The following is a 26,776-nucleotide window of genomic DNA, read 5'->3' as shown; positions in this document are numbered from 1 at the left end:
AGTTATGGGGAGAGATTGAATAGGATGGGATTGTTTTCCCTGGAGTGAAAGAGGCTGAGGGGTGACTTAATAGAGGTATATAAGATTATGAGCGGCACAGACAGGGTAGATAGGATATTTTTTTCACGTGGTAGGAGTATCAAAAGCAAGAGTGCATAGGTTTAAGTTGAGAGGAAGGAGTTTTAAAGTGGATCTGTTGGATAAGTTTTTTGAACAGTGTGTGGTCAGTATCTGGAACTCACTGCCATAGGAGATGGTGAAACCAGATACAATCACTATGTTTGGCACATTTGGACAGCACCTGAATAGGAAAGCCATGGAAGGATATGGACCTAATGCAAGCAAATGGCATTAGTGTGAACAGACAAAAAAGATGGTCCAAAGGGCCTATTTCTATGCTGTACATCTCTGTGTCTCTATGAGCATGGAGACAACCCCTTCAGCCTACCGCATCCATGCCAATCATCAAATACCCATCTACACTAATCCTTTTTTTCCTCTTGCATCCCCATAACTTCCCCAGTCCCAAGATTCTTTTGTCATCCATCTACCCTAGGGACAATTTACACTGGCCAATTAAGCTACTAACCAGCAGATCTTTGGCATGAGGGAAGAAACCAGAGCACTTTGAGGAGATCAACAAAGTCAGAAGGACAACACACAAACTTCACAGATGGCATGCAAGTTCAGGATTGCATTTTAGGGTTAGCGTCAGCCTGTTGAGGTCACTTGAGAATTTATAGGTTTGTCAATCATTGCCAAGTGGCTCACATAAAAACTTCAGCTATTCAGCATGTGCTGGTTGGACATTGCCTTGGACAATCCAACCTATAAAATTATCTGCCTGAAGTATGCAGCAATGATATCAGTTCTCCTGCAACATTCTGTTGGCATCTGCCTTGCTACATTGGGCAGCATATATGGAACTAGTTCCTTGTGTGGGATATGTACAGAAAATCAAAACCAAACAGGAAGAAGCCCCAGATATCAGCTATTCACAGGTTTCAATAATTACTTGAAGTTTTATTTGCTATTAATTTGGAGGAGAGCAAGTTGTAGTCCATGGTGTCACAGTTTAGACCTGGCAGGATGGTAGATTTCCATTTAATGAGGTGAAGACTACCATGTTTGATGGTAGTGAGTGAAGCAGGAGAAGGGATCTGGGATGGAAAGCCTATCCTCCAAGAGTCTTTTGAGAGTGATGCTCCCATCTCTTCATGTTTGAGGAGCAATGTACTGGAGGCTAAGATTTTCAAAAGGACACTTAAAACCTTTTTACCTGGTTCGGAGCTCTAACCCTGTACTCATGCCTGGACTACTCTGCCTCTGGAGAGAAACAAAGGACTGCAGATGCTGGAATCTAGATGGAAAAGAAACAAGAAGATGCTGGGGGAACTCAGCAGAAAAGGCAGCATCCGTGGAAAAGAGCTACTTGATCATTTCGAGAGCAGTTAGTGAGTGCAATTGCCCAGTTATTAACAGATGACATTTGTTGATGCATTCATTTATCTTGTAGTCATTAAACTTCTTCCTACTCTCAACGTAGGACTAGAACATTGTACGTTGTACCTTGCAGTCTGCATCCAAGCAACCTTCTCCCACTGAAAAGCTTCTTGGAGCTCTGATCTCTCTCCTGGCCTCCACCTCTAAGTATTTGGAGTATAGTGTCCAAGAAATGTGTTGCCAGCTCCCATGTTCAGTTTGCCATTGTTGCTCTGAGTGCTGCTTAAGTTATGCAATAACTTCCAGCAGTAGTTATGGGCATTGAGCTCCTTCCCTTCAAGAAGTGCAGGGATGACTTTCAGTTGGACCTGGGAGAATCTTGAAATTGTCCTTGCACATATAGAATTATAGAGTTATTGGCACTGCTTAAATGCACAAGTCTTTGCTCAAGACATCTGAATGTCACCAGGATAAACTGACAAACAGCCAGTTAAGCATGGTTTTGAGTGTAATTGCTTTTATGCTTCCATATCGCCATAATGATGTCTCATCTGTTTGGTCCAAGCTAGCTTCCTGAGGCTCCCCAATGCAATTTTGTTTTCTGTAAGCATTTGTTTGTGTTCTTTCTGAGGGGGTCCTGGAGAAAGAACAATGAATGCAGAAATAAAAATAGTATTTTAAAGTTTTTAATATGACCTTGAGGTCAATGGCATTTCTGAAACTTGTCAATGCTAAAACAATAACCACTTGCATTTATGTAGAATGTTTAACCTAGAAAGCACTCGAAGACACTCCATTGTTTAACATGTCTTTTCTTTATTCATTCCCAGAATGTGGACAGGCAAAAACAGTAATTTTCACATCTAAGGAATCTATCAAACATGATAGGAAATGAATTTCAGGGTTTTGATCCAACTAGGATGATGAAATGGCTCTAGGTAACAGCAATCAGGCATGTCCCATTCCCTCACCTTCTCCCCACAGCCCTGGAAGTCTTTTCCTCTCGTATTTATCCAGCTTCCTTTTGAATGGAACAAATGATAAAACAAAAGGAATATCTCTGATGGGGTGAGACCAAATGACTCAATGCAGAAGTAGGAGTAGCAGTTGCTATTAAATTATGCTTCTTTGTCTGTACGGAGTGTTGCTCATAGCTGTCAGGCATGCCCAGTGTGCTTGGCTAAACAAATAGGAAAAGAAAAACTGAGCCAAAATGGTGACAAACAAAAATAGCCAGGCCCGATACAGCCATAAAGAAAGAATGAGTTACTAAAGTTGGAGAATTCAGAACTGAGTCCAGATGGTTGCATCGTTCTTAGATTGAGTATGAGGCATTGTTGCTCAATTTTGCATTGCACCTTGCTGTAAGTGTGCAGGAGGTCACAGACAGGTGGAAGTGGGAAGGTAAGTTAAAGTGGCAAGCAATGGGAAACTCAGGGTCACTCTGGATTGAGCACAAGTGCTCTGAAAACTATAATCCACAGATGAAAGTTCTCTTATTCTCAGAGTAAAAAGAGGAAGCAGAAAGTGTAAGCAGTAAGAATGAGAAATAGTGTATTGTAATTGATGCTGAGGAAAATAATGCAGAGTAAAGATTTATATGAGCAGTGTAGACAGAAGAGAGTACGAAGAGGCATCTTGCAGAAAATGAGTAAAAATTGGCATATTCTTGCTTTCCTAAACCTAGCTAGGTCCCCATTAGATCAATAGTCTTGTTGCAATACTGCAGATGCTGCCATCCCAAACCACCTCCATCCATCCTTACTTCATTAATGTCAGCAAATTTCTTCCCACCTGTTTGTTGCCAAAATCATGAAGATGTAGAACATTTCAGAGGACCAAAGTAATGACATGGGAGAGAGAAAGTAGAATACAAGAGTAAACCAGGGAGAAACAAAGATAGACCATAAAGGCTTCGATAGATGTGTAAAGGAAGAGAATAACAAAAGTTATTGTGGACCCCTTACAGACCAACTCAGGAAAAATATTGGGAATTAATGAAATAGCATAGAAAATTAAGTATATATTTTGAATTTTCATAGGAAATGATATGGAAAATCTCTCTGAAACAGTGGTGATCAATAGATCTACAGAGAATGAGAAGCTCAAAGACAATGGCATTAGCCTGAAACTAGTAATGGAGAAATTAATGGTAGTGAAAGATAATAAATCCACAGGACGCAATGGTCTGCATCCTAAGGTCTGGAAAGAGTGTGCTATGGAGACAACACCAGAGGTCAGGATTGAACTGGGTGAATCCATGTGGCCCCAATTTATTCATACTTACTGATTTATTCTTCTAGATTTAGACTCCGCGGCTAGAATATTAGCAATATTAGTTGTAGTAACTACGTTGCTCCAATCTAACATTATTAATTTCAATTTGTAGGCTTTACAATGAAGAAAATCCTTTATAGTAAGATATAAACATTTTTTAATTTTTTAGAGGTCTTATTACTTTCTCAATTTATGTTCCACGTACAACGGCACTTAATGTAAAACTTAGTTAGGAGATCACTCTCCAGCTATCGGAATTTTAAAAAAATAACAGAGTAGGAGGAACTTCATTGAAGAGTAAAGTGAGTTTAGGATTGGGTGCAAGATAAATTAGTCAAAAATGTACTTGGGTCTGGAGGCATCTGAATTTCCTCCACCCTGAACCAATCCAATTGCCTTCTTTCACATCCCAACCCATGATTATCTTCCCAATTTGCCCCCATCAATCTTCCTTGCAATCCAATTCCTGATCATAATTCTTCATCTTGGCCCAGCCTACAACTATCCAACTTCCTTCCTGGCTCAACCAATGATTGCACGTTTGCTTGGCCTGATACCCTTGATTGCCATGGTCTTGAGCTGACACTAGATCATTCTTCACCACCCACCACACCACCCAACTCAATACCTAGGTCATAAAATAAAAGCAGGAAATGCTGGAAGTACTCACAGAATATCTCTAGAGGGGAAAACAACTGACAGTTCATCAACCACAAACATTACTAATGTTACTGATCTATTGAACATTTCCAGCATCTACAGTATTTGCTTCTGGATTATTCCCAGTATCATCTCTGGCTCATTGGGAGCATTCTCACATCTGAGATCAAATTTGTTAAAGTACTTCAGCTCTGAATAATCTATGTTATTGCAGAAAGACTTTCTTACTTTTATACTACAACCCTCTCTCAGCAATGGATAACACATTATTTTCTTTCTTGATTTCTTGCTACTGCTTATGATTTACATACAAGGACAAAGAGGTTCAGCTGAATAGATGTGCCAAACTCTCACCATTCAAACATTCAGCTTTTTCTTTCTTCCTAACTTCACACTTACCCAGATACTCTATCTACACCTTCTTGCCTACTCACTCAATGTGCCTTTTTCCCCTTACGCCCTCCTCACAATTTATTTGCCTATTTAGCCAACTTGGATGTATTACAATCCAATAGATTATAGACCATCAAGGCCACTATTTTCCCTCTACATTCCACTAAAGTCCCTGTGGATCTATCATACTTGTTAACCTTTCAACAAAATTGCAATGGCTTTGTGAAACTTGTGTTCCCCTTATCTGCCTTGTTTACAATATCCTGAAAATGTTCTGTATTTGTCAAACATGACATTCCACTCAAAAGCATGTTGGCTGTGCCTACTCATAGTGATTTTCCAAGTTACCACGTTATTGAAAATGGATTGTCTTTCCTACTGATGTCAGGACAATTGTTCTGTAGTTCTGGTTTCTCCTTTCTTGAATAGTAGGGTTCCTTTGTTCCAGTCCACAGAACTGGGAGCACAGAGAATTCTGGAAGATCGAAAGTAATCCATCCAATTTTTCTGGAGCCACCAGAAAATTGAGGTTTACCACACTACGTCAAAATAAGTCTGCAATTACTGGGCTAGTGGGTGGTCAGGAATTGATGCAGGATAGTGGAAAGGTGGCAGTGTTTTGGATTAATCCAATAAATATTACATGAGAAGGTTCAAAAATATCAGAAATAGAAGGTGAAACACTTATCAGTAAATGTCATTGTGATGATATTGTATAAATAATGTTTCACAGATTATATTCTAATATTAACTACTTTATTTCACATTGATTTTAAGTTCCAGGAGCACACTTCTTGAAGATCCAGAGTAAGTTTCCTCTAGTTTTAATCTTTTTGGCTTCTGTATTTCAATTCCATGTCAGTTGGTCAGTGTCCATAAAGGTGCTTTAAGCATTTGCCGCTCAGTGCCCAATAACATATTGTTCATGGGACAGCAGCTGTGAAATTCAGTAGTGCACAGAGCAAACAGCATTGCAGAGGTCTGACAAGGATTTGGATACTAAAGATTTTTCCTTCATGTATTTTGTTAAACTGAAGTTTGCAAAGAAAATAAGTCCAGATTCAGATCCAGGGTTTTGCTGGAGAGAGGAAGAAAGATTTGGGGATTGGGAAGGAAGGTCATGAGCAATCAGTGAGCAGAGGGTTTGGACAAGGGTTGGCTGCTGAGTTTGGTGGGGAGTGGAAGGGTAATATTGATAATTGGAAAGTAAAGATGATAACGGGGAGTGTGATGATTGGTTAGGTTTGGGATCAATCACAGTTTTGGGGATGAGGTAAAAGGAAAAAAGATGTTGAGTTGGAAAGGGGACAGTACTTTGATAGATCGGAGTCAGATTGGGTTGGCCAAGCAATAGGTGAGAAGAGTTGATAGTGGACACAAGCTTGGTGAAGTGAGAGTTTCTTTGTGGGTAGGGGTAAGTACCACCCAAATCAAGTTCTTAGTGACGGCCTGAGACTTGCCTAGCATGTTTCCAGTCACATCAAAAGCTGCTTCTTCATTAATGACTGGTGAACAGCACAGGCCATACATGAATGAATGAAAATTGTGGAAGAGATATGCAGTAATGTGTTGGATGCTGATGCCCATCTTGGGTCCGCTGTGCACAAGAGTGTCAGAGACCCAGAAGACCCTGACTCGCAACTCACATGGAGAGCATGATTTTCAGTTATGTATTAACTTTTTACAGAAATTGGATCATGACATGAACAAAAATGAACCAGTTTCTACTCAGTGTTTTCAATAGTTTAGAGTGAGTATTAATAAGTCAGCTTCCAGATTGGAGTGGCCAAATCGCTACTCCTATTTCTTATGTGCTTAAAATTTGCAAGACTTTGTTACTGTATCCTTGCTTTTCAGATGGTTGTGAATGTCACACTGTGTGCTTCATTTCTAAATTCACTTTTCAAGTCCAAGGGGATATGTGCCACTGATTGGTTACCTTAATTAACATGAACCATTTTAGCTTCCTTAATGAGATTGTATATTCACAGCAAAGTATTGTGGCCAAGGTAACACCTGAGGTATAAATGATTATGCCAAGGATAACGGATGCTATGAAACTTTGGCTCAGAGTGTGTGTATTATTGATCAAGCATACTGAATGTTGATAAAATGACAAGAATCTACTTATTATTCCCAACAAGCAGTATTTTCTATTTGCAGAAGAGAGATCTGTAAGACAATACCAAAATCTCTTCAAAGTGAGCAAGCTGGCAAATTTAATAACTTGGTCCTTCTGAGCAATGGATGGCTGATTTTAACCACTGGGTTGTGTTAATGTCTTGCAAGCCAGATACCTGCACAAAACTTGGAGACACTTAGATGTTTTTAATGAGGTGAAGATTGGTAGCACAGAGCCTGTCTAATGGCACTCATGTGAATACTGGTGATTGGGTTTAGTAGAGGTCACATAGATCGGCAGAGAGAAATCCAGGGAAGCAGAGCTCATAACATAATTTATGGAACACTAAGGTTCATTCCAGACATCCCAAATACGAAGTAATTAATTATTTTTTTTTGTAGATTCTGTTTCAGCATATTTCACTGGTCAGAATAATCAAAGTATGCTCTGATCCATATTGTACTACTCGGGCACACCTGAGCAGTGGACCTTGATGACGACGTATTAATGAGTTGCCTGGTTGAGTGAGATGAAAGCCTAATTGCTTGGCATTAAAGTCAACAGAGCCACAAGAATTTAACTTTTTTTCACTTGCTATAGACTAAGTGGATAGGTTTTTAACTAAAACACTGCACCAGATAAGAAGTACAGAAAAATAATACAAAATGCCATAAATACTCAACGGGTCAGGCAGCACATGTAGAGAGAGAAACAGAGTTACCATTTAAGTTAATGTTGACCTGACCCTGAAATGTAAGCTGCTTTTCTCTCTCCATGGATGCTGTCTTGAACTGCTGAATATTCTAAGTATTCCTTTTATTTCAGATGTGCAGTATCTGCAGTATTTTCCTTTATAGTTACCATGAAGGTAAATTAGTTACAGATGATCAAAGAAAATTGTACTTATGGCTTTTCATTTTTGTTGCAAGAATTAATTTTCCCATATTTTAATTTCTAGGTATTATCAAGAAGCAGATAGATCAAGGCAAGATTACTTATCTTACTTTTGAGTCTCTAATTCAGATAAGCACATTCACTCTCAAACATATTCAGTTGAAAATAACCAATCACCTCCTCCAAACTAAAATTTCTGGATGATTACTCCCTCTGTTCCTTTCTCTTTGACCCTTTTTTCCATTCTCTGTTCTTTCATTCACATACCCTTGCTATCTCCATATTCCTTATCTTTCCTTTGCTAATGGACATTTATCTTTATCTTACCCTTTTATTGTGGGTGACTGGGATGTTGCTTTATGTCTTGACTTCCCAATGTATAACAGTTTAACTTACATAAAGCATGGAATTTCTTGAGTGGATTAATGTTTCCTGTCACATTTTTAGCAGTCACACATTAGCATATCCCATCACTCACCATCGGAAGCACCACTTGAGACCAGTTGTATATTTTAAGCTATGCCAGCAACGATGATTTTTCAGTGCTCTTAGAATGCAGGTGTAATGCTGGGGGAACAGAATGTTGTTGATATATTATAATTAAAAAGGGAGAAGTTTAGACGGAGTAACCACAAGCCAGTTAGTCACTCTGACATTGGTGGAAGGCAGGTGGTTGGAGAACATTCAGAGAGACAGCATGAATCAGAGCTTAGAGAGGTGCACATCAATCAAGGTCATTCAGCACTGATTTGTTAAGGAAAGGTTGTATCTGACTAAAGTTTTTTGGGGGAGGTAAAGAATGTCAGTGAAGTTAGTGCATTTGATGTCATATGCACTGTGTGTAAACAGGAGAATAAACAATAAATGATCGAATGCTAAATGGAGAGGAGCAGAGGGATCTTGGACTTTAAAGGTAGATCATTGAAGGTAGCAAGACAAGGTGTCTAAAGCTTTGGTGATAATCTCATTTATAAAATAGTAATTAGACAGCAGTGCATGTTCTAGTTACTACACTCAGAGGTGAAAGTAAACTGGCGCAGGCCATTAAGAAACATTACAGTGATAGCACCAAAGAGAGCACAGAGAAGATTTAAGGATGTTGCCAGAATTATCACCATGAGGAGAGATTGTCTAGACTGGGGATGTTTTCCTTGGAATAAAGAAGATTGAGCAGAGATTTTATTGAATGTGTGCAAAATTATGAAAGACCTACAAGGGAAATGGCCCATTTCATTTAAAATGAGAACAATAACTAGGGAACAAAGATTTAACAATTGTAAGGATTAGGAGTTTTTTTTCGTCTTAAGGAATTTGCAACAGCCAGGATATTTCAAAGTAAAATCATTTATTTTGATGAATTGATTAATTATTTTCTCAATTTCCACTCTTTTTTCCTATCCAGTTGTTAATCAGTGAGTCAGATGTATACCATCTTATGAATTTTTCACACACTACCCGTACATGGTATCTAATCCTAAAACCACCTTGGGTGTCTCTACTTGTTCCAACCAAAGAATATTACTTGCAGAGTTTTTCCTGTGGAGAGGAAGACAAGTTGCCACATCTGTAAGTGGATCAGTACTTTATCCAATCATATGCAACGCTCTGGCCCAGCCATACAGGGGAGTATGAAAACACTAACTTGTGAGCTGACCCTCTGCTGTGGTGACTATAATAAACCAGGGACAGGAGACTACTTCGGATTGAAGGAATTATGCAAGCTTCTGTGTGCATTTTGATGATTTTGAGGAGACTTTCCTGGTGGTGGCATGCTATTTACACATAAAGGATTTGTACATTAAGAGGTCTAGCCCCCTTGGCCAGAGATCTTGCCTTCTTCTTCCAGTCTTCCATGGTTGGCCTCAGGACCTTACTGTTGAAGATAAGTTTGAGGTTTGAATGTAGAGTCACACATGTAATTAAACATTTTCATTCAAGGGATATGGGCTTCACAGTCTGAGCCAGCTTTTTAATTGCCCAACTCAAATTGCCCGTGAGAAAGGGGTGGTGAGCTGCCTTCTTGAACCAGTACAGTCCCTGAGGTGTGGGTATACCCACAATGCTGTTAGGGAGGGAGTTTGACCCAATGATGGTGAATGGATGGCAATGTATTTCCAAGTCACAATGGTGTGTGGTTTGGAGGACAACTTCCAAGTGGTGGTGTTCCCAGCTTTTGCTGCCCTTGTCCTTGCTGATAGAAGTCGTGGGTTTGGAAGGTGTTGACTAAGGAGTCTTGGTGAATTGCTACAGTGCATCCTGCTGCTACTGTGCGTCGGTGATGGAGTGAGTCTATGGTTATGGATGGGGTGCCTATAAAGTGGGCTGCTACGTCATGTGTCAAGCTTCATGAGTGTTGTTGAAACTGCACTCATCCAGGCAAGTGGAGAGTATTCTATCACACTCCTGACTTGAGCCTAGTAGATGATGGACTTCGGGGAGTTAGGAGGTGAGTTACTTGCCACAGGATTCCTAGTCTCCAACCTGCTCTCATGGCCACATTCTATATATGGCTACTCCAGTTTGGTTTCTGGCTAATGGTAACTTTCCCAGGATATTGATAGTGTGGGATTCTGTAACGGTACTGCCATCGAATATCAGGGGTTGATAGCTGGATTTTCTCTTGTTGGATATTGTTCACTGAACCTTTGGGAAGTCTGCAGTTAGGGTCATTTTGTGTGTCTGTGCTGCCTCAAGCTCTCTGATCAATCATTTGCAATATCCGTTGGCATGTTCTCCAAAGCTTCGGTTTGTTGTTAGTTGATGGTCTTCAGTTAACAGAACCCTAATACATTGCTAATGTCCTTATTCTTTTCTAATATTATATCTACTTCTACTGTACATAGTTTACATTTCGTTTACTGCTCAGCTGTAACATGCCCGATGATTTACAATGTGTGATATAATTAGGGTGTTTGTGAATCAGGCAGTGTCTGTGGTGATGAATCACAGAGTTGTAGAGTTATACAGCACAAAAACAGGTCCTTTGGCCCACCATATCCATGGTGTCATCAAGTACCCATTTATACCAATCCCATTTACCAGCACTTGGTCTGTTGCCTTCAGTGCCTTGGAGATTCAAGTGCTTGTCTAGACATTTCTTAACCATTCTGAAAGTACCTGCCTCCACAATCCACTCAGGCAATATGTTAGAGAAACCAGCTCCCTCTGGATGAAAAAGTTCTTCCTTAAATCTCCTCTAAACTCCTTACTACTTATTCTGGATCCACATCCTCTACTTTTGGACACCTCTGCTAAGGGAGAAGCTTCCTACTATCCACTCTATCCATGCCCCTCATAGTTTTGTATACCTCTATCATATCCCCCATCAGCCTCCTCTGCTCCCAAGGAAAACAAATCCAGCCTGTCTAGTCCCTCATCATAACCAAAATGCTCCATCTCAGGCAACTTCTTGGTGAATCTCCTCTGCACCCTCTCCAGTACACACATCCTTCCTATAGGTTGGTGACTAGACTGCAGACAGTACAGCTGTGACCTAATCACTGTTGTACCATAATTTCTTATTCTTATACTGTTTGCTCTGTCTAATGAAAGCAAGTATCCTGCATGCCTTCTTCACCACTTTATGGTGATACACTTAATGCACTTCAAATTTATACTGATGCCTTAATGTATACCACATGAAATTAGTGTAGTCTATGTTTATCTCATGGTTATTTGTGAGACAACGCGCAGATAGTCCTCTGCACTCCCCTCATTACTGGAGTGACTAGTTACAAAACCAAAAGATGTCTCTAGTTGTTACCAGTGCACTGAAATGTAAAGAATACCTTTCCATCTCAGCCATTCTAAAGCAAAAAAAAGTTGAAATGAGGCAGTGACTGGTTTACTGATACAGGTTTTGATTTATAGAAGTTTCCAAGCTGCAGAAAGATCAAGGTAAGGCGATTTCTTCTTACTTTCTCATATTGCATTCTCTTCTCCCACTCTGCCCTTTACAGGACTGTTGTTTCCCCCACCTATCCACATTAACACAGATGGGGATTGAATTACTGTATGACCCAGGAATTTAATAAATGATAAGAGACCAGATTCCTTACTCTGCAATGATATACCTTTACTTGACATGAGGAGATTAGAGTAACCCTAATATAACAGCAGACACTGTTATGCTCTCTTTCTCTCTACACCTGTATGTTATGGACTGAGCCCCAGGTACTTGCAGTCCTTCTGGTGGGATGGGAGGGAAGTGGTCAATCTGCCAAGAATCCAATGAGGCCCAGATCACCCTTCCCAACTACAGTCTCTGTGGTCAACCTGCAAATGCCTATTGGTGACTGACCAGGTCACCCTATCTCTTTGGTATCCTCATAGCTGAAAGTCTTATCTTTAAGATAAAACCTTGCTAACTGTAATTTGCTGTAATTGCAACATTCCCTTTGATCTAAAAGTAAATTTTGCACTCACCCTTCTGGCCTGAATCAATGGGAATTCAGCACAAGTTTAACCCACTTCTGTCTGGTTGGTGTTAGATCTATGATACAGTTTCAATTTCTTACATAGACAAAATTTGAATTACAAGCGAAATTCCAATTATATTTGTTACAATGAAGTGATATATATTCAATAGGATTTCATTTCAGATGTGAAAATATATTTTCTTTATTCATTTTTCATGATTGGGGTATAACAGGCAAGGCCAGCATTTATTTCCCATCCCTATTCTCCCTTGAGATGATGGGAGTTAGCTGCCTTCTTAAACCGCTGCAGTCCTTCTGGGAAGGTAATCCCACAGTACCATTGGGAGGGGAGATAGGAGATGTAGACCCAGTGATGATGAAAGGAGAGCAAAAGATTTCCAAGTCAAGTTAGTTTTGGAGCACAGATCTTCAGTATCACAGCCAGTATGTTGTGTGGTTCCATAGTCAATGCTTTGTCCAATGCTCTCAACCATTTCCTGCTAACACGTGGAGTGAATGCATTCAAGCCACAACAGTTGACAAAACCTTGCAAATATTAATTTTCTGTGCCGTGGATGGTAATTGGAAATAATTATCAGTTTTCTGTTGATGTAAGTGTGCTCTAAACTATCAATTAGAAGTCATAAAAATCTGCATTTTAATATTTTACAACTGAAGTAAGCTTCACTATTGGCACAGAGAAGAAAATGCAGATTTTACAATGCTGACAGTACAGTGGTCCATCATGAGGACCAATATTCAATTCTGTCATTCCATATTAGAAAGGTTTTCAAGACCTTGGAGTCAGTGCAGAGGAGATTAAACACTAGGGATAAACCACTTTAGTTGTGCAGAGACTGGAAAAGCTGGATTGTTCTCCTTAGAGCAGAGAAGGCTACAGGAAATTGAAGAGATGTGTCAGAATAATGAATCCTATTGATAGAAAAGATAGGTGTCAATAGATAGCTATCATATAGATATCAATAAAATAGCTTAAATTTCTGTGGTCACACAGGCTAGAGGTCTGATAACCAGAAGACACATAATTAAGATTAAGCCCATTAAGACAGCACTTATGTAACAAGTTCTTATGATCCAGAATACACTTTTTCAAAGGGTTATGGAAACAGCCATCTGTCCGTCCAGCCTTGCCACCACCCCTGACTGACAAAAAGCAAAGGCCAAAGCCAAATGAGAACAACAAGACCTCTGGAGAAGATGGCATCCCTGCTTAAGTTCTAAAACGAGGTGGTGAGGAACTTCAGTCACATATCTACAGTCTCATCACCTACATTTGGGAAGAGTAGGATATATCAAGATACTTCAGAGATGTCATAATTGTGACTATCTTCAAGAGATGAGATGAACCTGACTGCAGCAACCACAGAAGATATCTCTGCTGTCTGCCATGGGGAAAACCAGGCTCTTCCTCAACCACCTTTCCTATTGGCCAAAATGATGCTCCCTGAATCAGAATGTGGATTCTATCCATCTGGAGGCACAGTAGACATGATCTTTGCCACACATCAACTCTAAAGGAGCAGCGCTGACTATAATATGTCCTATTTCAACCTCATTGAAGTCTTTGTTTCCGTTAATTGGAATGAACTGTGGAGCATACTTACAGCTGTTCTGCAGAAATTTGTTTCCATCCTATGTTTGCTTCAGTTGGCATGCAAGCCAAGATCCCAAACAGCCAATCAATCTGAAAGCAGACGGGCATCATCACACTAACACTAAGTCTTTCTCATAGCATTGCTGCACTTCACCTTCGACACTAAGGGGAAACTGTTCAATCTATGTATCTCCACTCCAGAAGCAAGGTCACCTCACCCTCAGTGGTCAAGCTGTAATATGGAGATAATGTTTGTGTTCATGCACGTTCAAAGGCCAATCTCCAAATCATTGTTGATTCATCCACTGAATATACAAGATGACAGATCTTATATTTAATATTTACAAAATGAGGTTCACTTACCAACCTTCCTCCACTATACAACACGGCCCTCTGATAAAAAGGTCCATAGTGAGATCTTGGAAAATGTGGACCACCTCTTGTATCTTGGGAGTCACCTCTCAGTGAAGGCTTGCATTGATAATGAAATTCACCATCACCTCCAGTGCACCAGCACTGGTTGCCTTAGGAATGGAGTGTTTGAAGATCAAGACCTTAAACTTACTTGCCTGGCCTATCAAGAACCTCTTGCCCCACTTGTGGCAAAATCTGCAGGTTCCAAATTGGCTTCATCAGTCATCTCAGAATCTACAGAAGTGGAGTAGAAGCAAGTCATACATCCTAAAACGATGAAGTAGGATGAACATTCAGAGGGAACTTTTCAAAGGGAGTTGAATATAGTTTTTAAAAGGAGAAATCTTCAGACCAAGGAAAGGAGTGCAGGTGGGACTAATCTAATAGCTCCAACAAGCCAGCACAGCCACATAAGAACATAAGAAATAGCAGCAGAAGTATGTCATCTGGCCCATCAAGCCTGCACTGCCATTCATTAAGATCATGGCTGATCTGGTCGTGGACTCAGATCCACCTCCCTGTCTTTTCGGGCAGAGAATTCCACAGATTCACTACTCTGTGGGAAAGCAGTTTCTTCTCATCTCAGCCCTAAATCTATTCACCTGAATCTTGAGCCTATGTCCCCTAGTTCTAGTCTCACCCACCAGTGGAAACCACCTTCCTGCCTCTATCTTATCTATCCCTTTCATAATTTTATGTGTTTCTGTAAGATCCCTCTCATTCTTTTGAATTCCATCAAATATAGTCCCAGGGACTCTATCTCTCCTCATAGGCTAACCCTCTCATCTCTGGAATCTGGTGAACCTCCTCTGTACCACCTCCAAAGCCAGTCTATCTTTCCACAAGTAAGGAAACCAGAACTGCACGCAGTACTCCAGGTGCGGCCTCGCCAGTACCCTGTACAGTTGCAGCATAACCTCCCTACTGTTAAATTCAATCCCTTTAGCAATGAAGGCCAACATTCCATTTGCCTTCTTGATAACCTGTTGAACCTGCAAACCAACCTTTTGCGATTCATGCACAAATATTCCCAAGTCCCTCTGCACAACAGCATGCTGCAATCTTTCACCATTTAAATAATAATCTAATCTTCTACTTTTCCTTCCAAAGTGGATGTCCTCACATTTACCAACATTGTCATTCATCTGCTAGACCCTTGCCCACTCATTTAACCTATCTATATCTCTCTGCAGACTCTCTGTATACTCTGTACAATTTGCTTTTTCACTCAATTTACTGTCGACAGCAAACTTAGATACACTACACTCTGTCCCCTCTTCCAAATCGTTAATGTATGAACAGTTGCAGGCCCAGCGCCAACCTCTGTGGTACCCTGCTCACCACTGATTGCCAACCAGAGAGACACCCATTTATCCCATCTCTCTGCCTTATATTGGTTAACCAATCCTCTATCCATGCTAGTACATTACCCCCAACTCCATGCATCCTTCTCTGATGCGGCACCTTATCGAACACCTTCTGGAAATTCAAGTACACAACATCCACCTGTTCCCCTCTATCCACTGTGCTCATTATATCCTCAAAGAACTCCAGTAAATTTGTCAAACAGGACCTGCCTTCCTGAATCCATGCTGTGTCTGCCTGATGGAACCACTTCTATCCAGATGTCTCACTATTTCTTCCTTAATGATAGCTTCAAGCATTTTCCCAACTACAGACGTTAAGCTAACTGACCTATAGTTACCTGTCTTTTGCCTGCCTCCTTTTTTAAACAGTGGCGTGACATTCGCTGTCTTCCAATCCACTGGGACCTGCCCAGAGTCCAGAGAATTTTGGTAAATTATCACAAACACCTCTACAATAACTTCCGCCATTTCTTTCAGTACCCTGGGATGCATCCCATCAGGACCAGGGGACTTGTCTACCTTTAGACCCACTAGTTTGCTCATCACTACCACTTTAGTGACAGCATTTGTATCGAGGCCCTGCCCCCACCCCCATCGCATCCATAACATTGTTAAACGTATCCTCCACCGTAAAGACTGACACAAAATAGTTGTTCAAGTCCTCAGCCATTTCCACGTTACCTGATATTAATTCTACCTTCTCATCTTCCAAGGGACCTATGTTCACTTTAGCGACCCTTTTCTTATTTATATAATTATAAAAACTTTTACCAACTGTTTATATATTTTGTGATAGTTTACTTTCATAATCTATCTTCCCTTTCCTTATTGCTTGCTTAGTGGTTCTTTGTTGCTTTTTAAAAGTTTTCCCAATCTTCCAGTTTCCCACTACTTTAGATGACTTTGGGTGCATGAGCTTTTAGCTTGATGCCTTCTTTTATTTCCTTAGTTATCCAAGGCTGGCTCTCCCCACCCTTACTGTCCTTGCTTTTAACTGGAAAATATTTTTGTTGAGCACTGTGAAAAATCTCTTTGAAAATCTTCCACTGTTCCTCAACTGTCCCACCATATAGCCTGTGTTGCCAGTCTACGCTAGCCAACTCCTCCCTCATCCCATTGTTGTCTCTCTTGTTTAGGCATAATACGCTGATTTTAGATGGAACCTTTACACCTTTCGTTTGTGAGAAATTTAATCATACTCAGATCACTCTTTACAAGAGGATCCCTAACTACAAGATTGTTAATTTTACCTGTCTCATTGCACAGAACAGACCTAAGATGGCATTTTCACTTGTAGGTTCACTAACATGGTCTTCAAGGAACCTATCACGGATGCTTTCTATGAAGTCCTCCTCAAGACTGCCTCGACCAACTTGATTCGCCCAATCTATGAGCAAGTTAAAGTCCCCCATGACTGCCATTCCATTCTTACATGCATCAAGTATTTCTTCATTAATTGCTTGTGCCACTGTAATGTTATTATTTGGTGACATATAGACAGCTCCCACCAGTAATTTTTTTCCCTTTAATCTTCCTGATCTCTACCCAGATGGACTCAACATTCTGCTTCCTAGATCTTATATCATCTCTCACTATTGCCCCAATCTCATTCTTAATTAAGAGTTCTACCCCACCTCCCTTACCTTCCTGTTTATCCTTCCGTATTACCTGATACCCTTGGATATTTAATTCACACATCTCCACCCTGCAATCACATTTCTGTAATGGCTACTAAATCATACCCCTTTGTACTGATTTGTGCCAGAAGTTCACTGACCTTGTTTCGAATACTACGGGCATTCAGATAAAGTGCCCTTACACCCATTGTCGTTTTCAAATCTAGTAACCTGTGTGTCCTTTGCGTTTAACTTTCTGTACTCCACTCTTACTCTTTTCTAACTTTTAGTCTGGTCTCTGCTTTGCTTCCTTCTGTCTTTCTTGCATGGATTCCCATCCCCCTGCCATTTAGTTTAAACCCTCAATGATGGACGGAGTGGTCTCCTATGCTGTAAATTCATTGAACATGACAGGTGTGCCAGTTGACACATTCCTGTGAAGTGTAATTGGAGCACATCATTTCTGCTGGTGTGATGGGCACTGAGAAATCTAGGAACAGGATATAAAGTACTGTGGTTTTTTGTGAGAGGGTAAGAATGCTTGTAAGGCTTTTTATATTTTAGCTTTATGTATTCTATTCATTCCAATCGAAACTTTGCAGTTGGGATGCTTCTGAGATGCACTAGTCACAATAGGGGATGGATGATTCATTTTAAGAAGAATTTGGGGCCAGAGTAAACCAAGCAAACTTTTATTTATCTGCTTCCTTAGTGTTACATGTGTTTACATACCTCATGCCTCTATCCCTTATTTTTTAGTGATCCCATAAAGCTGCCTCCATTGCTTTTATGGCCTCCTTTACACCAGAGAATGGGATATTGAGTTGAGTTATTCCAGTTCAAATCCCTCAATCATCTCACACTAAATTCTCCCAGGATCTCTGCACTCCTCCAGTTCAGGCCCCTATTGCTTCAGCAGCCTCAGCCCTGAGGCCTGGAATTTGCTCTATAAACTCCTTTGCCTTGCTACATTGTTCCCTCCTTCACCTTTCTCCACCTCCTGATCTTTTGATCACAGGTGCTAAAATCCATCTGTCACTCATCATCAATTGTTTATGTAATAATATTCTTGTGAGCAATCTAGGAAAGCTTTTATGACTTTAAAGTTGCTACATTAATGCAAGTTCTTGCTGGTATTGTAGTCTGTTATAGACTGATTTCAATGGATTATTTGCATCCACCTAACGAAATAATTTTATCTCTAGATCTGACAATCAAGCCAATCATCAGAGGTGAGATATTTACCATTTTTTCTTCCATATTTTCTCAGGTTCCATTCCCTTTTTTTCAATTGATCTCTTAATTGAGAGGTCAGCCTCCGGGTATATTAAAGTGTTGAGAATTTTAGTATTAGATAGTTGCAGTAACTCACTTGCTTTCAGTGTAAGAAAATAGAAGTAGAAAAAAAATTATAGAATTGATGATTAATGAGTAAATAGAGATTTAAAATTATGAAGGGGTTAGGCAGAGAACATCAGAACAGCCTGCTTGCTTCAGCCAAGGCGTTAAAATTACGGTATGTAGGTATCAGTTATAATGTGAGAGAATGGACAAACCATAGAACCATACAGCACAAAACAGGCCCTTCGGCCCACCATGTTGTGCCATCCATCAAACCACCCTCATACTATCTAAACCTTTCCTCCCGCATATCCCCCTATCTCACATTCCTCCATGTGCCTATCCAACAAACTCTTGAACCTGTCCAATGTATCTGCCTCCACCACCACCCCAAGTAGTGCATTCCATGCACCAACCACTCTCTGGGTGAAGAACCTCCCCCTGACATCTCCCCTGAACCTCCCACCTATAACCTTAAAGCCATGCCCTCTTGTCTTGAGCATTGGTGCCCTGGGAAAGAGGCGCTGGCTGTCTATCTATTCCTCTCAATATTTTATATACCTCTATCATGTCTCCTCTCATCCTCCTCCTTTCCCGGGAATAAAGCCCTAGCACCTTAAGCCTCTCCTCATATTCCATACGCTCTAATCCAGGCAGCATCCTGGTAAATCTCCTCTGCACTCTCACCAACGCCTCCACATCCTTCCTATAATGCGGCGACCAAAACTGAACACAGTACTCTAAGTGTGGTCTAACTAGAGTTTTGTAAAGCTGCATGTGATCCAAGATCACAGATGTGATCCAATGTATTAAAGAACCATGGAGATATGGATAACACTTAAGGCAGATAGTTAAAGGAATATGGGACCAGGATATAACATAGGATTAGGAATCTTCATGGAGGAAAACATGAGCACTGGCTGGCTGGGCTGAATTGTTTGTCATGTTCTAATTTTGACCTAGTTCTTTCCCGAAAAACTGAATTTATTTTTTTAGGATTTGCAGCAAAGAAAATAGCTTACTATAATTTATTTTACTTTGTCTTTTTTATTTTGACTGTTTGTTCATTTCTCAGTCCTTTCTCTACTTGCTGTTACTTATGTAATTAATCCTAGGGCTTGAGGAGCATGTGTTCAGGGAATTCCAGGGAAGTGAAAAGCCATAGAATAGTGATAATGAAGACTTCAGCTAACTGATTATGGTCTGGGGTAGCTATAATATAAAGGGTCAATAAAGGGGGAAGGGTTTCTGGTCAGCCAAACTTGTTGATCAATTTGTTTCTGGTCTAACAGCAAAGATTGGCATTGTTGGACTTTGTTTAGAGAATAAAGGACATGCTGTAAGAGAGGAGCAAGTATTGCTGAGGAAACAGCAATCATGATACCAAGAAGTTTAGGAAAGAAGTAGAAAAGGATAAAGTTAGTCTTTTTGGCAGGAATCAATTTCCATTGGATGTTGATAGACCTAGTCCATGTAAATTGTAATGAAGTTTGGTAGGCAAAACTGAAATTATACAAGAGGCCTTTAAAACAGAGATGTCTTAGCTGCGTCTAGATACATTCCCCATGATAGAGAAAAGTAGGGGCATTACAGATAGCGCTCCTTGTATAACAAAAAGATAGAGAGTAAAATAAATGTTTAAAAAATCATATGACAGTTACTAGGTTGTTAACGTATGTGAGAACCAGGCTAATTATAGAAAGTTCAAGAGGCGATTTAGAAAAGGAAATAAAAGAGGCAAAGAGAGAGCATGAGGAGAGACTAGCAGCAAACAGAAAACAGATCCTAAAAGTGTTTTACAGGCAAGTGGACAGGAAAAGGGCTGTTAGAGGATAGGTGAGGCCAATCAAAGACAAAAAGAAAATCTGCTCATGGAGACCAGGGCTGAGGTTAGTTTTGATGCTGCTAGAGTCTCAGAAAAGGAAGATGTTGTTGAGATTCCATCTGGATACAGTGACATCCACTTTAAGTCAAACTAGTCTTTCTAGTATATCTACCAGATTTATTGGTTTTTAGCCCATCCAGAAAGTCACTGACATATTCCTTTGCTGAGACTCCAGCTGCCTCTTCTTCCTTGGTAAAGATCAATGTGAACGTTTGTACATACAAATTAGGAGTTGGATTAGGGTAATTGGCTCCTCCAGCCTGCTCTGCCATTTAATAAGATCATGGCTGATCTGATTGTAATCTCAATTTCACATTCTTAACTGTCCATAATAACCTTTCAGCCCATGTTTATCAATTATCTACAGTATCTGTTTCTGTCTTAGAAATATTCAAAGGCTGTATTCAATGATCTCACTGCGCTTTGAGGAAAAGTTCCAAAGACTCATGACCCACAGAGAGAAGTTTTCCTCATCTGTGTCTTAAGTGACCCATCATTTTGAAACAGCAGCCCCTAGTTCTAGACTCTCCCACAAGAGGAAGAATCCTCTCCACATCCACCCATCAGGATCTTGTATTTTAGTAGAGTTCCCTCTCTCTCTTCTAAATTCCACAGATAAAAAACTGTCCTGTCCAACCTTTCCTCATAAGACTCCCTACCTATTCTGGATGTTGATCTAGTAGTGCTGCTATGAACTGTTTCCATCACATTAACACCATTCTTTAAACAATACTGCCCAGATAGGTCTCATCTACATGACTGAAGCATAGCCTCCCTACTTTTGTGTTTAATTCCCTTTGCAATAAATAATAACACTCTGCTGGCTTTCCTAATTACTTGCTTTATCTGTATAATAGCCTTTTGCAAATCATGCACTAGGGCACCCAGATGTCTGTGCATCTTAGAGTTCTGCAATCCCTCTCCATTTAGGTAATATATTTTTTTTATTTTTCCTGCCAAAATAGACTTTTCCCCACATTTGCTAGACTTTTGCCTACTCACTTAACTATACCTTTGTAACAAATTGTAACAAGTTAAGGCCCCAGCACAGATCCCTGTGGGATACCACTTATTACATTGTGCCAACCAGAAAAAGGCACATGTATGCATATTCTGTTTCTTTTAAATCTTCTGTGCGTGCCAATATACCCCTTATACCATGAGCTTTTTTCTATAATAACTTTTAATGTGGCATCATCAAATATCTTATGGAAATCTAAGTACAGTACATCTACAGATTCCCTTTTATCAACATAAAGGTAAAGCAAAGGAAAATAACCAAGCAAGTGAAATAAAAAAAATACCTGCTCAGTATTTCCAGCATTTTCTATTTTTGTTAGAAATAAACAAACTACTTAACTGTGATTTTCGATCAAGATTGGCCAGCCCATTAACTTAAATGGGGCCACCCTACTTAGATCAACCATTATTGGCCTTTATGTTCTGCCTCTGGATGCAGTGGTGAATCAGCCACATGGCGAGAGGTCAGAAGTCTTGGCATCTGATCTCCCTCTTCATTCTGACTTCTGCCTTGTAATGTACAGAGGACATCACTGTGGTTTTCTATGGAACCACTAGCAAATTGTTTAGGCCCAATTTATCGATCTTAAATTGGTGGGTTAATGTGTGCCACAAAAGCTAGATGAAGTATGTTTCTATTTCATTGCTGTTTGTGAAATTTTGTTCCATACTAAATGTTCTCCTCATTTTCTAACTTTACAAGAATGGCTAAACTTAAAGTGATTTTTGCCTGTGAAAGCAAGATGTCTTGAGGTCATTCAATGTTATTTGTAAGCAATTGCACTGACTAGTGTGCTGACAATCATTTTGATTTCTAGGAATTACCAAGCTGCAGAAAGATCAAGGTAAGATAACCTTCTTACTTTTTCACCTCTTTCTCTTCTGTGCTGTAAAAGGAGTGGTGCAGCATTATTGGAGTGACCTAGAGTCATTATGGCACAGAGGGAGACTAGTTACCCCATTGAGTTCTTGCCAACTATCTGTACAGTCATCGGGTCAGTTCCATTTAACCATTTTATCCTCAGATCTGCAAGTTCCTTTCCCTCGAGCACCATACTAATTTCCTTTTGATGTCATTGAATGTCTCCATTTCTACCACCCTTATAGGCAGCAGGTTCTAGGTCATTACCACCCACTGTGTGAAAAAAAAGTTCTTCCTCAATACCTCTATTTGTGAAGCCAAGGATCCCATTTCTTTACTAACTATGCCCTTAATATATCCTGCCACTTACAAAGATTTATGCACACAAAGCTATAGGCTCCTCTATTTCTAGAGCTGTATCATTAATCCTATATTGCCTCCCCCTCTTCCCTTCTGCCAAAATACATCACCTCACAGTTCTCTGCATTAAATTCCATCCACTAGTTATCTGCCATTCCTACAGCTTATCCATGTCCTGTTTCAGTCAATTAGTATCCTTCTTACTGGTTACAGCACCTTCAAGTTTGGTATCATAGGAAAGATTGAAAATTTTATTTTGTATTCTAGTGTCTAAGTCATTCACGTATATCAGAAAGGGCAATGGCCCTCGCACTTACCATTCTCCCATCTAAAAAAACATTTACCACAGCTCACTGTTTTCTGTCCTTAAACAAATTTTATTTTTAGCTGAGCTGACAATAGCCCTGATGTTCCATGAGCCTCAGATTTGTTAACGAGATTTTTATGTAGTAATTTGTCAAATACTTTCTTAAAATCCATAAAATGAACATCCACTGCATTATGCCACAAGAATATTACAGGCCTCAAACATCTACGTGTCATTCTCCTGGGATGTCACTAAGGCTGCTGCCACTATCTTTTCAATCTCACGAGCTTTTAATGAAACATGCTGTGAATTAATTTCAGTGGTTAGTTACACATCTTTTAACAGACCTGAGTATATTTCTAGGATTGATGTTAATTAACAGAGGGAAGAATTTTTCCATTTTGTTAGTGGACTAGATTTAGCAAGGCATTACATGGCAATTGTGTCCACTTCTCTTGCACGCTACACCTCAAAACATCTGCACTCACAGACTGAATTAAATACATGCTGGTAACAGCACATGGAAGGAATTGGCATTTGGGATCAGAATGAATAAGACAACCTACAGAGTACTCCTTAACAAACGAAACTTAATGACTGGGAAATTCATGAATGAGAGAAAAATAGCAGAAGGACAGGGGAAGGGATTGAATAAAAGGGTGTCAAATCAGTTACAGAGCACAAGGAAGGAAATATTAGATATTAGGAGAGAAGTAAAGAGAAAAAGTGGATAAAATAGAAAAGAACAAATTTACATCACTATCAGATATTGTACTGTATACCATCTACAAAATAACTACAAGGCTACATCAACAGCACGTCCCAAACCTATGATTGCTGCCGCCAAGAAGAACAAGGGCAGCAGGTGCATGGAATCACCACTACCTGCCTGTTCGCCTCTAAGTCACATGCCATCGTGATTTAGAAAATTTTCACCAGTCCTTCATTGTTGCTGGATCTAAATCCAGGAACTCCCTCTCGATGGCACTTTGGGAGTACCTTCAACAGAAGGACAGCAGTGGTTCAAGAAGATGGCTATCCATCATATTCTCAAGAGCAATTAAGGATGGGAAATAAATGGCAATGAGGCTCAGATCTGGGAAAATGAATGAATAAATAAATATCAGTGCAGGTACTTGATGCACACTTTAATCACACTGTTTCCTCAGTGAGAAATTTGGTGTCCATTCATAGTAGTGCCCTGTAGTGTTCCTCAGAACAAGCTGGAGAGTGGAGTTGAGGCCAACCATCATATCAGTTATGATCTTATTAAATAGGAAAGCAGACACAGTGGACTGAGTAGCCAACTACTGCTCCTCATGTTTTTTGGTTCCTATTCATCAACAACATATTAAGTGGGCATCCCTTGTCTCCAAGCAACTAGTTAGAACCACTGCATCCAAGCATGGAGACATCTGGCTTGCAAACCACCTTGGGCTTCTCATGCATACCTGCAGAGAGTTCTTTTCTAATTGCACAACAAATGCACATTGGAGAGAATACCTTTTGTGTTGACAAACTCTCTTAGCGATCAGACAATGTCATTGCCTTTTCATTCCTGTATATACTATAGGGTATAATGCAGAGACATCATCTTCCACCTTTCCCTACATGCCTCTCCCTTTCTCTGTAACCTCTCCAGTCTGGGACTGCTCATTATCTCTTTGCCCTTCCAGTTTTAACCTTCCATACATGACAGTTTTTTATTTCTCCACCACTGGTAGCCAAGCCATCTTATGCTAAGATCCTAAGCTCTGGAATTCCCTTCATAAACTGCACTTTTCCTCCTTGCTTCTTCCAAGTTCCCAGTCTTTTCATTACCTCTACTATAAGCTGTTGATGTGACTCAATGTTTGATTATATTCCTGTAAAGTGCTTCAGGAAATTTTTACTACGTTAAATGTGCTGAATGAATGTGCGTTCATGTTCTTGTTTGCCTTAAGCTGATTTTTAATATGTTGCTGGCATCTAACATACATTTTTGTTTCAGAATGAACAATTATGTTAATCAACAAAGGTGAGATGTTTGTTTGTTTTCTGACTTTTCTCATTTTTCCATCTTTTCTCAACTATTCCTCTAGATTAGGAGGTAAGAGGTCAGCCTTCAAAAATTGCTCTAAATCTTAATATTAGCTGCAAACTGACTTGCTTTCAGTATGAAAAAAATGGAAATGCAAATACAAATATTAAAGACTTCACAGTCTAAGACTACATTCTTTGGAACTGAGAATATAATTGGGTAATTTAAGATGCACAATTGTAAAGAGGTGCAACCAAGTAGACTGCTTCCTACAAATGAAATGGCAAAATTTAGTACCCAATTAGACTTACAAAGCCGAGCATCCTCCAGTTCCATCTGGTGTCATTATTGGTGGCCCTTCCATAAAGCAGCTATTTATATGTAGATTAGAAATTCAAACCTTTAGAGTTAAATGTCTGATGAAGAAACTTATAAAGTGGGTAAAGTAGTCTTTTAGTGCAAGTACTGTGGCCAAACCCTTCTCACATATAGAAATGAAAGCTGCTGACAACAGTTGAGTAGCTTCTGACAATTATCCCAAGCATACTCAGCTCCAAAATTACTTCTCTCGTGGATAACTAGCACATGCCTGACAGGAGATGAAGAGACATATTTTCATGCAATGAACTGTTATGATCTTTTCCTGTATTAATAGCCTTCTTCTTCTGCCGTGATGGAATCTGGGCAGTGTGGGCACAGAGAAGAAAATGGTTCTGGGGAACTGGCAAAGATGCTTGAACTATTATGTTCTTTCTGACTGTCTCTTCTGTTCATTCTATACGGCACTTTGCGTTTGTGCAATGTGGTTGGTAGTCGGTGCTGATTCAGTGAGCCAAAGGGCCTGTTTCCATTGTGTATCTCTCTATGACAATTCCATAATGCTTTGTACTTACCATGCTAACTTTTATTTTGTAGATCTGACAATCAACTCAATCAACAGAGGTGAGATATTTCCCATTGTTTCTTATTTTCTCATTTTCTCATTTTCCACCACTCTTTCCTGTTTATTCCTCTGCTGAGATATTTGGAGAGTGACGGTTGCATTCCTAGAAAATGGTCCGTATCACGATTTTCCGTAACACAAAGCTCCATCATCTGTACATGTGTCAAGAAATGCAAAATTAAAAAATAAGTTTTGTGTTTATATATTTACTTTTTTCACATAAATTCCTTCAGATTGAATCTTATTCTGAATCTCAGTTTTTTGGTACTGATTTGTGAATAAGGGTGAATTTCTGTTTTCTAAACAACTGTAGTGCGGGTGTCACCAGTACTGTGTGTTTTAGTAGTAGCTGGCTGCACTAACCTGGTTGCTCTCACGATGATAAATTGCAAATACAAAGAAAGAATATGACATTTTGTGGTGGTTGCCAAAGTGCATCTGTTACGGAATGGCTTGAGTATAGGTACATCTAGCTCTGCAGCATAGGTCTTCAGTGCTAAAGTCTACAGCTAGGATGTTGCCTGCTCCCTTAAACTTATGTGGTGAAGAGAGAGATTATGTTTATAGTTACAGGATGTCAATAGGTTACAGATAAGATATCATAGTTACATTAGGCATAATGTCCAAGCTTGCAGTTGACACGAAATAAGAAATGAAGTAAACAGTATGGAAAATAGTAACAGGCATATTGCTCTCAATTGTTTCTCTATGAAATGGATTTCTTCATTTCACCAGATTTTTCTTTCTTCTTCACCAGCTTATGTTGTCCTGAAGTCTGTTATTTTTTGACTCTGGTTTGAACTGAAGTTCTGTGTTTAG

The 26,776-nt window shown here is 39.8% G+C and overlaps 1 protein-coding gene across 1 annotated transcript in view; it reads left to right on the top strand.

Moving 5' to 3' along the window:
• LOC127582304 (uncharacterized) overlaps positions 1–5,584 on the top strand; it is a 204,348-nt gene extending 198,764 nt beyond the window's left edge. Inside the window, exons 24-25 of the mRNA XM_052037483.1 lie at positions 3,833–3,859; positions 5,551–5,584. Of these exons, the coding sequence (XP_051893443.1) occupies positions 3,833–3,859; positions 5,551–5,584 (61 nt within the window). The remainder of the gene's footprint in view (positions 1–3,832; positions 3,860–5,550) is intronic.
• The last annotated feature ends 21,192 nt before the right edge of the window (positions 5,585–26,776 follow it).

The sequence above is a fragment of the Pristis pectinata genome, chromosome 23 (assembly GCF_009764475.1).
Source record: "Pristis pectinata isolate sPriPec2 chromosome 23, sPriPec2.1.pri, whole genome shotgun sequence".
Lineage (NCBI taxonomy): Eukaryota > Metazoa > Chordata > Chondrichthyes > Rhinopristiformes > Pristidae > Pristis > Pristis pectinata.
This window is presented reverse-complemented; position numbering and strand designations above follow the sequence as displayed.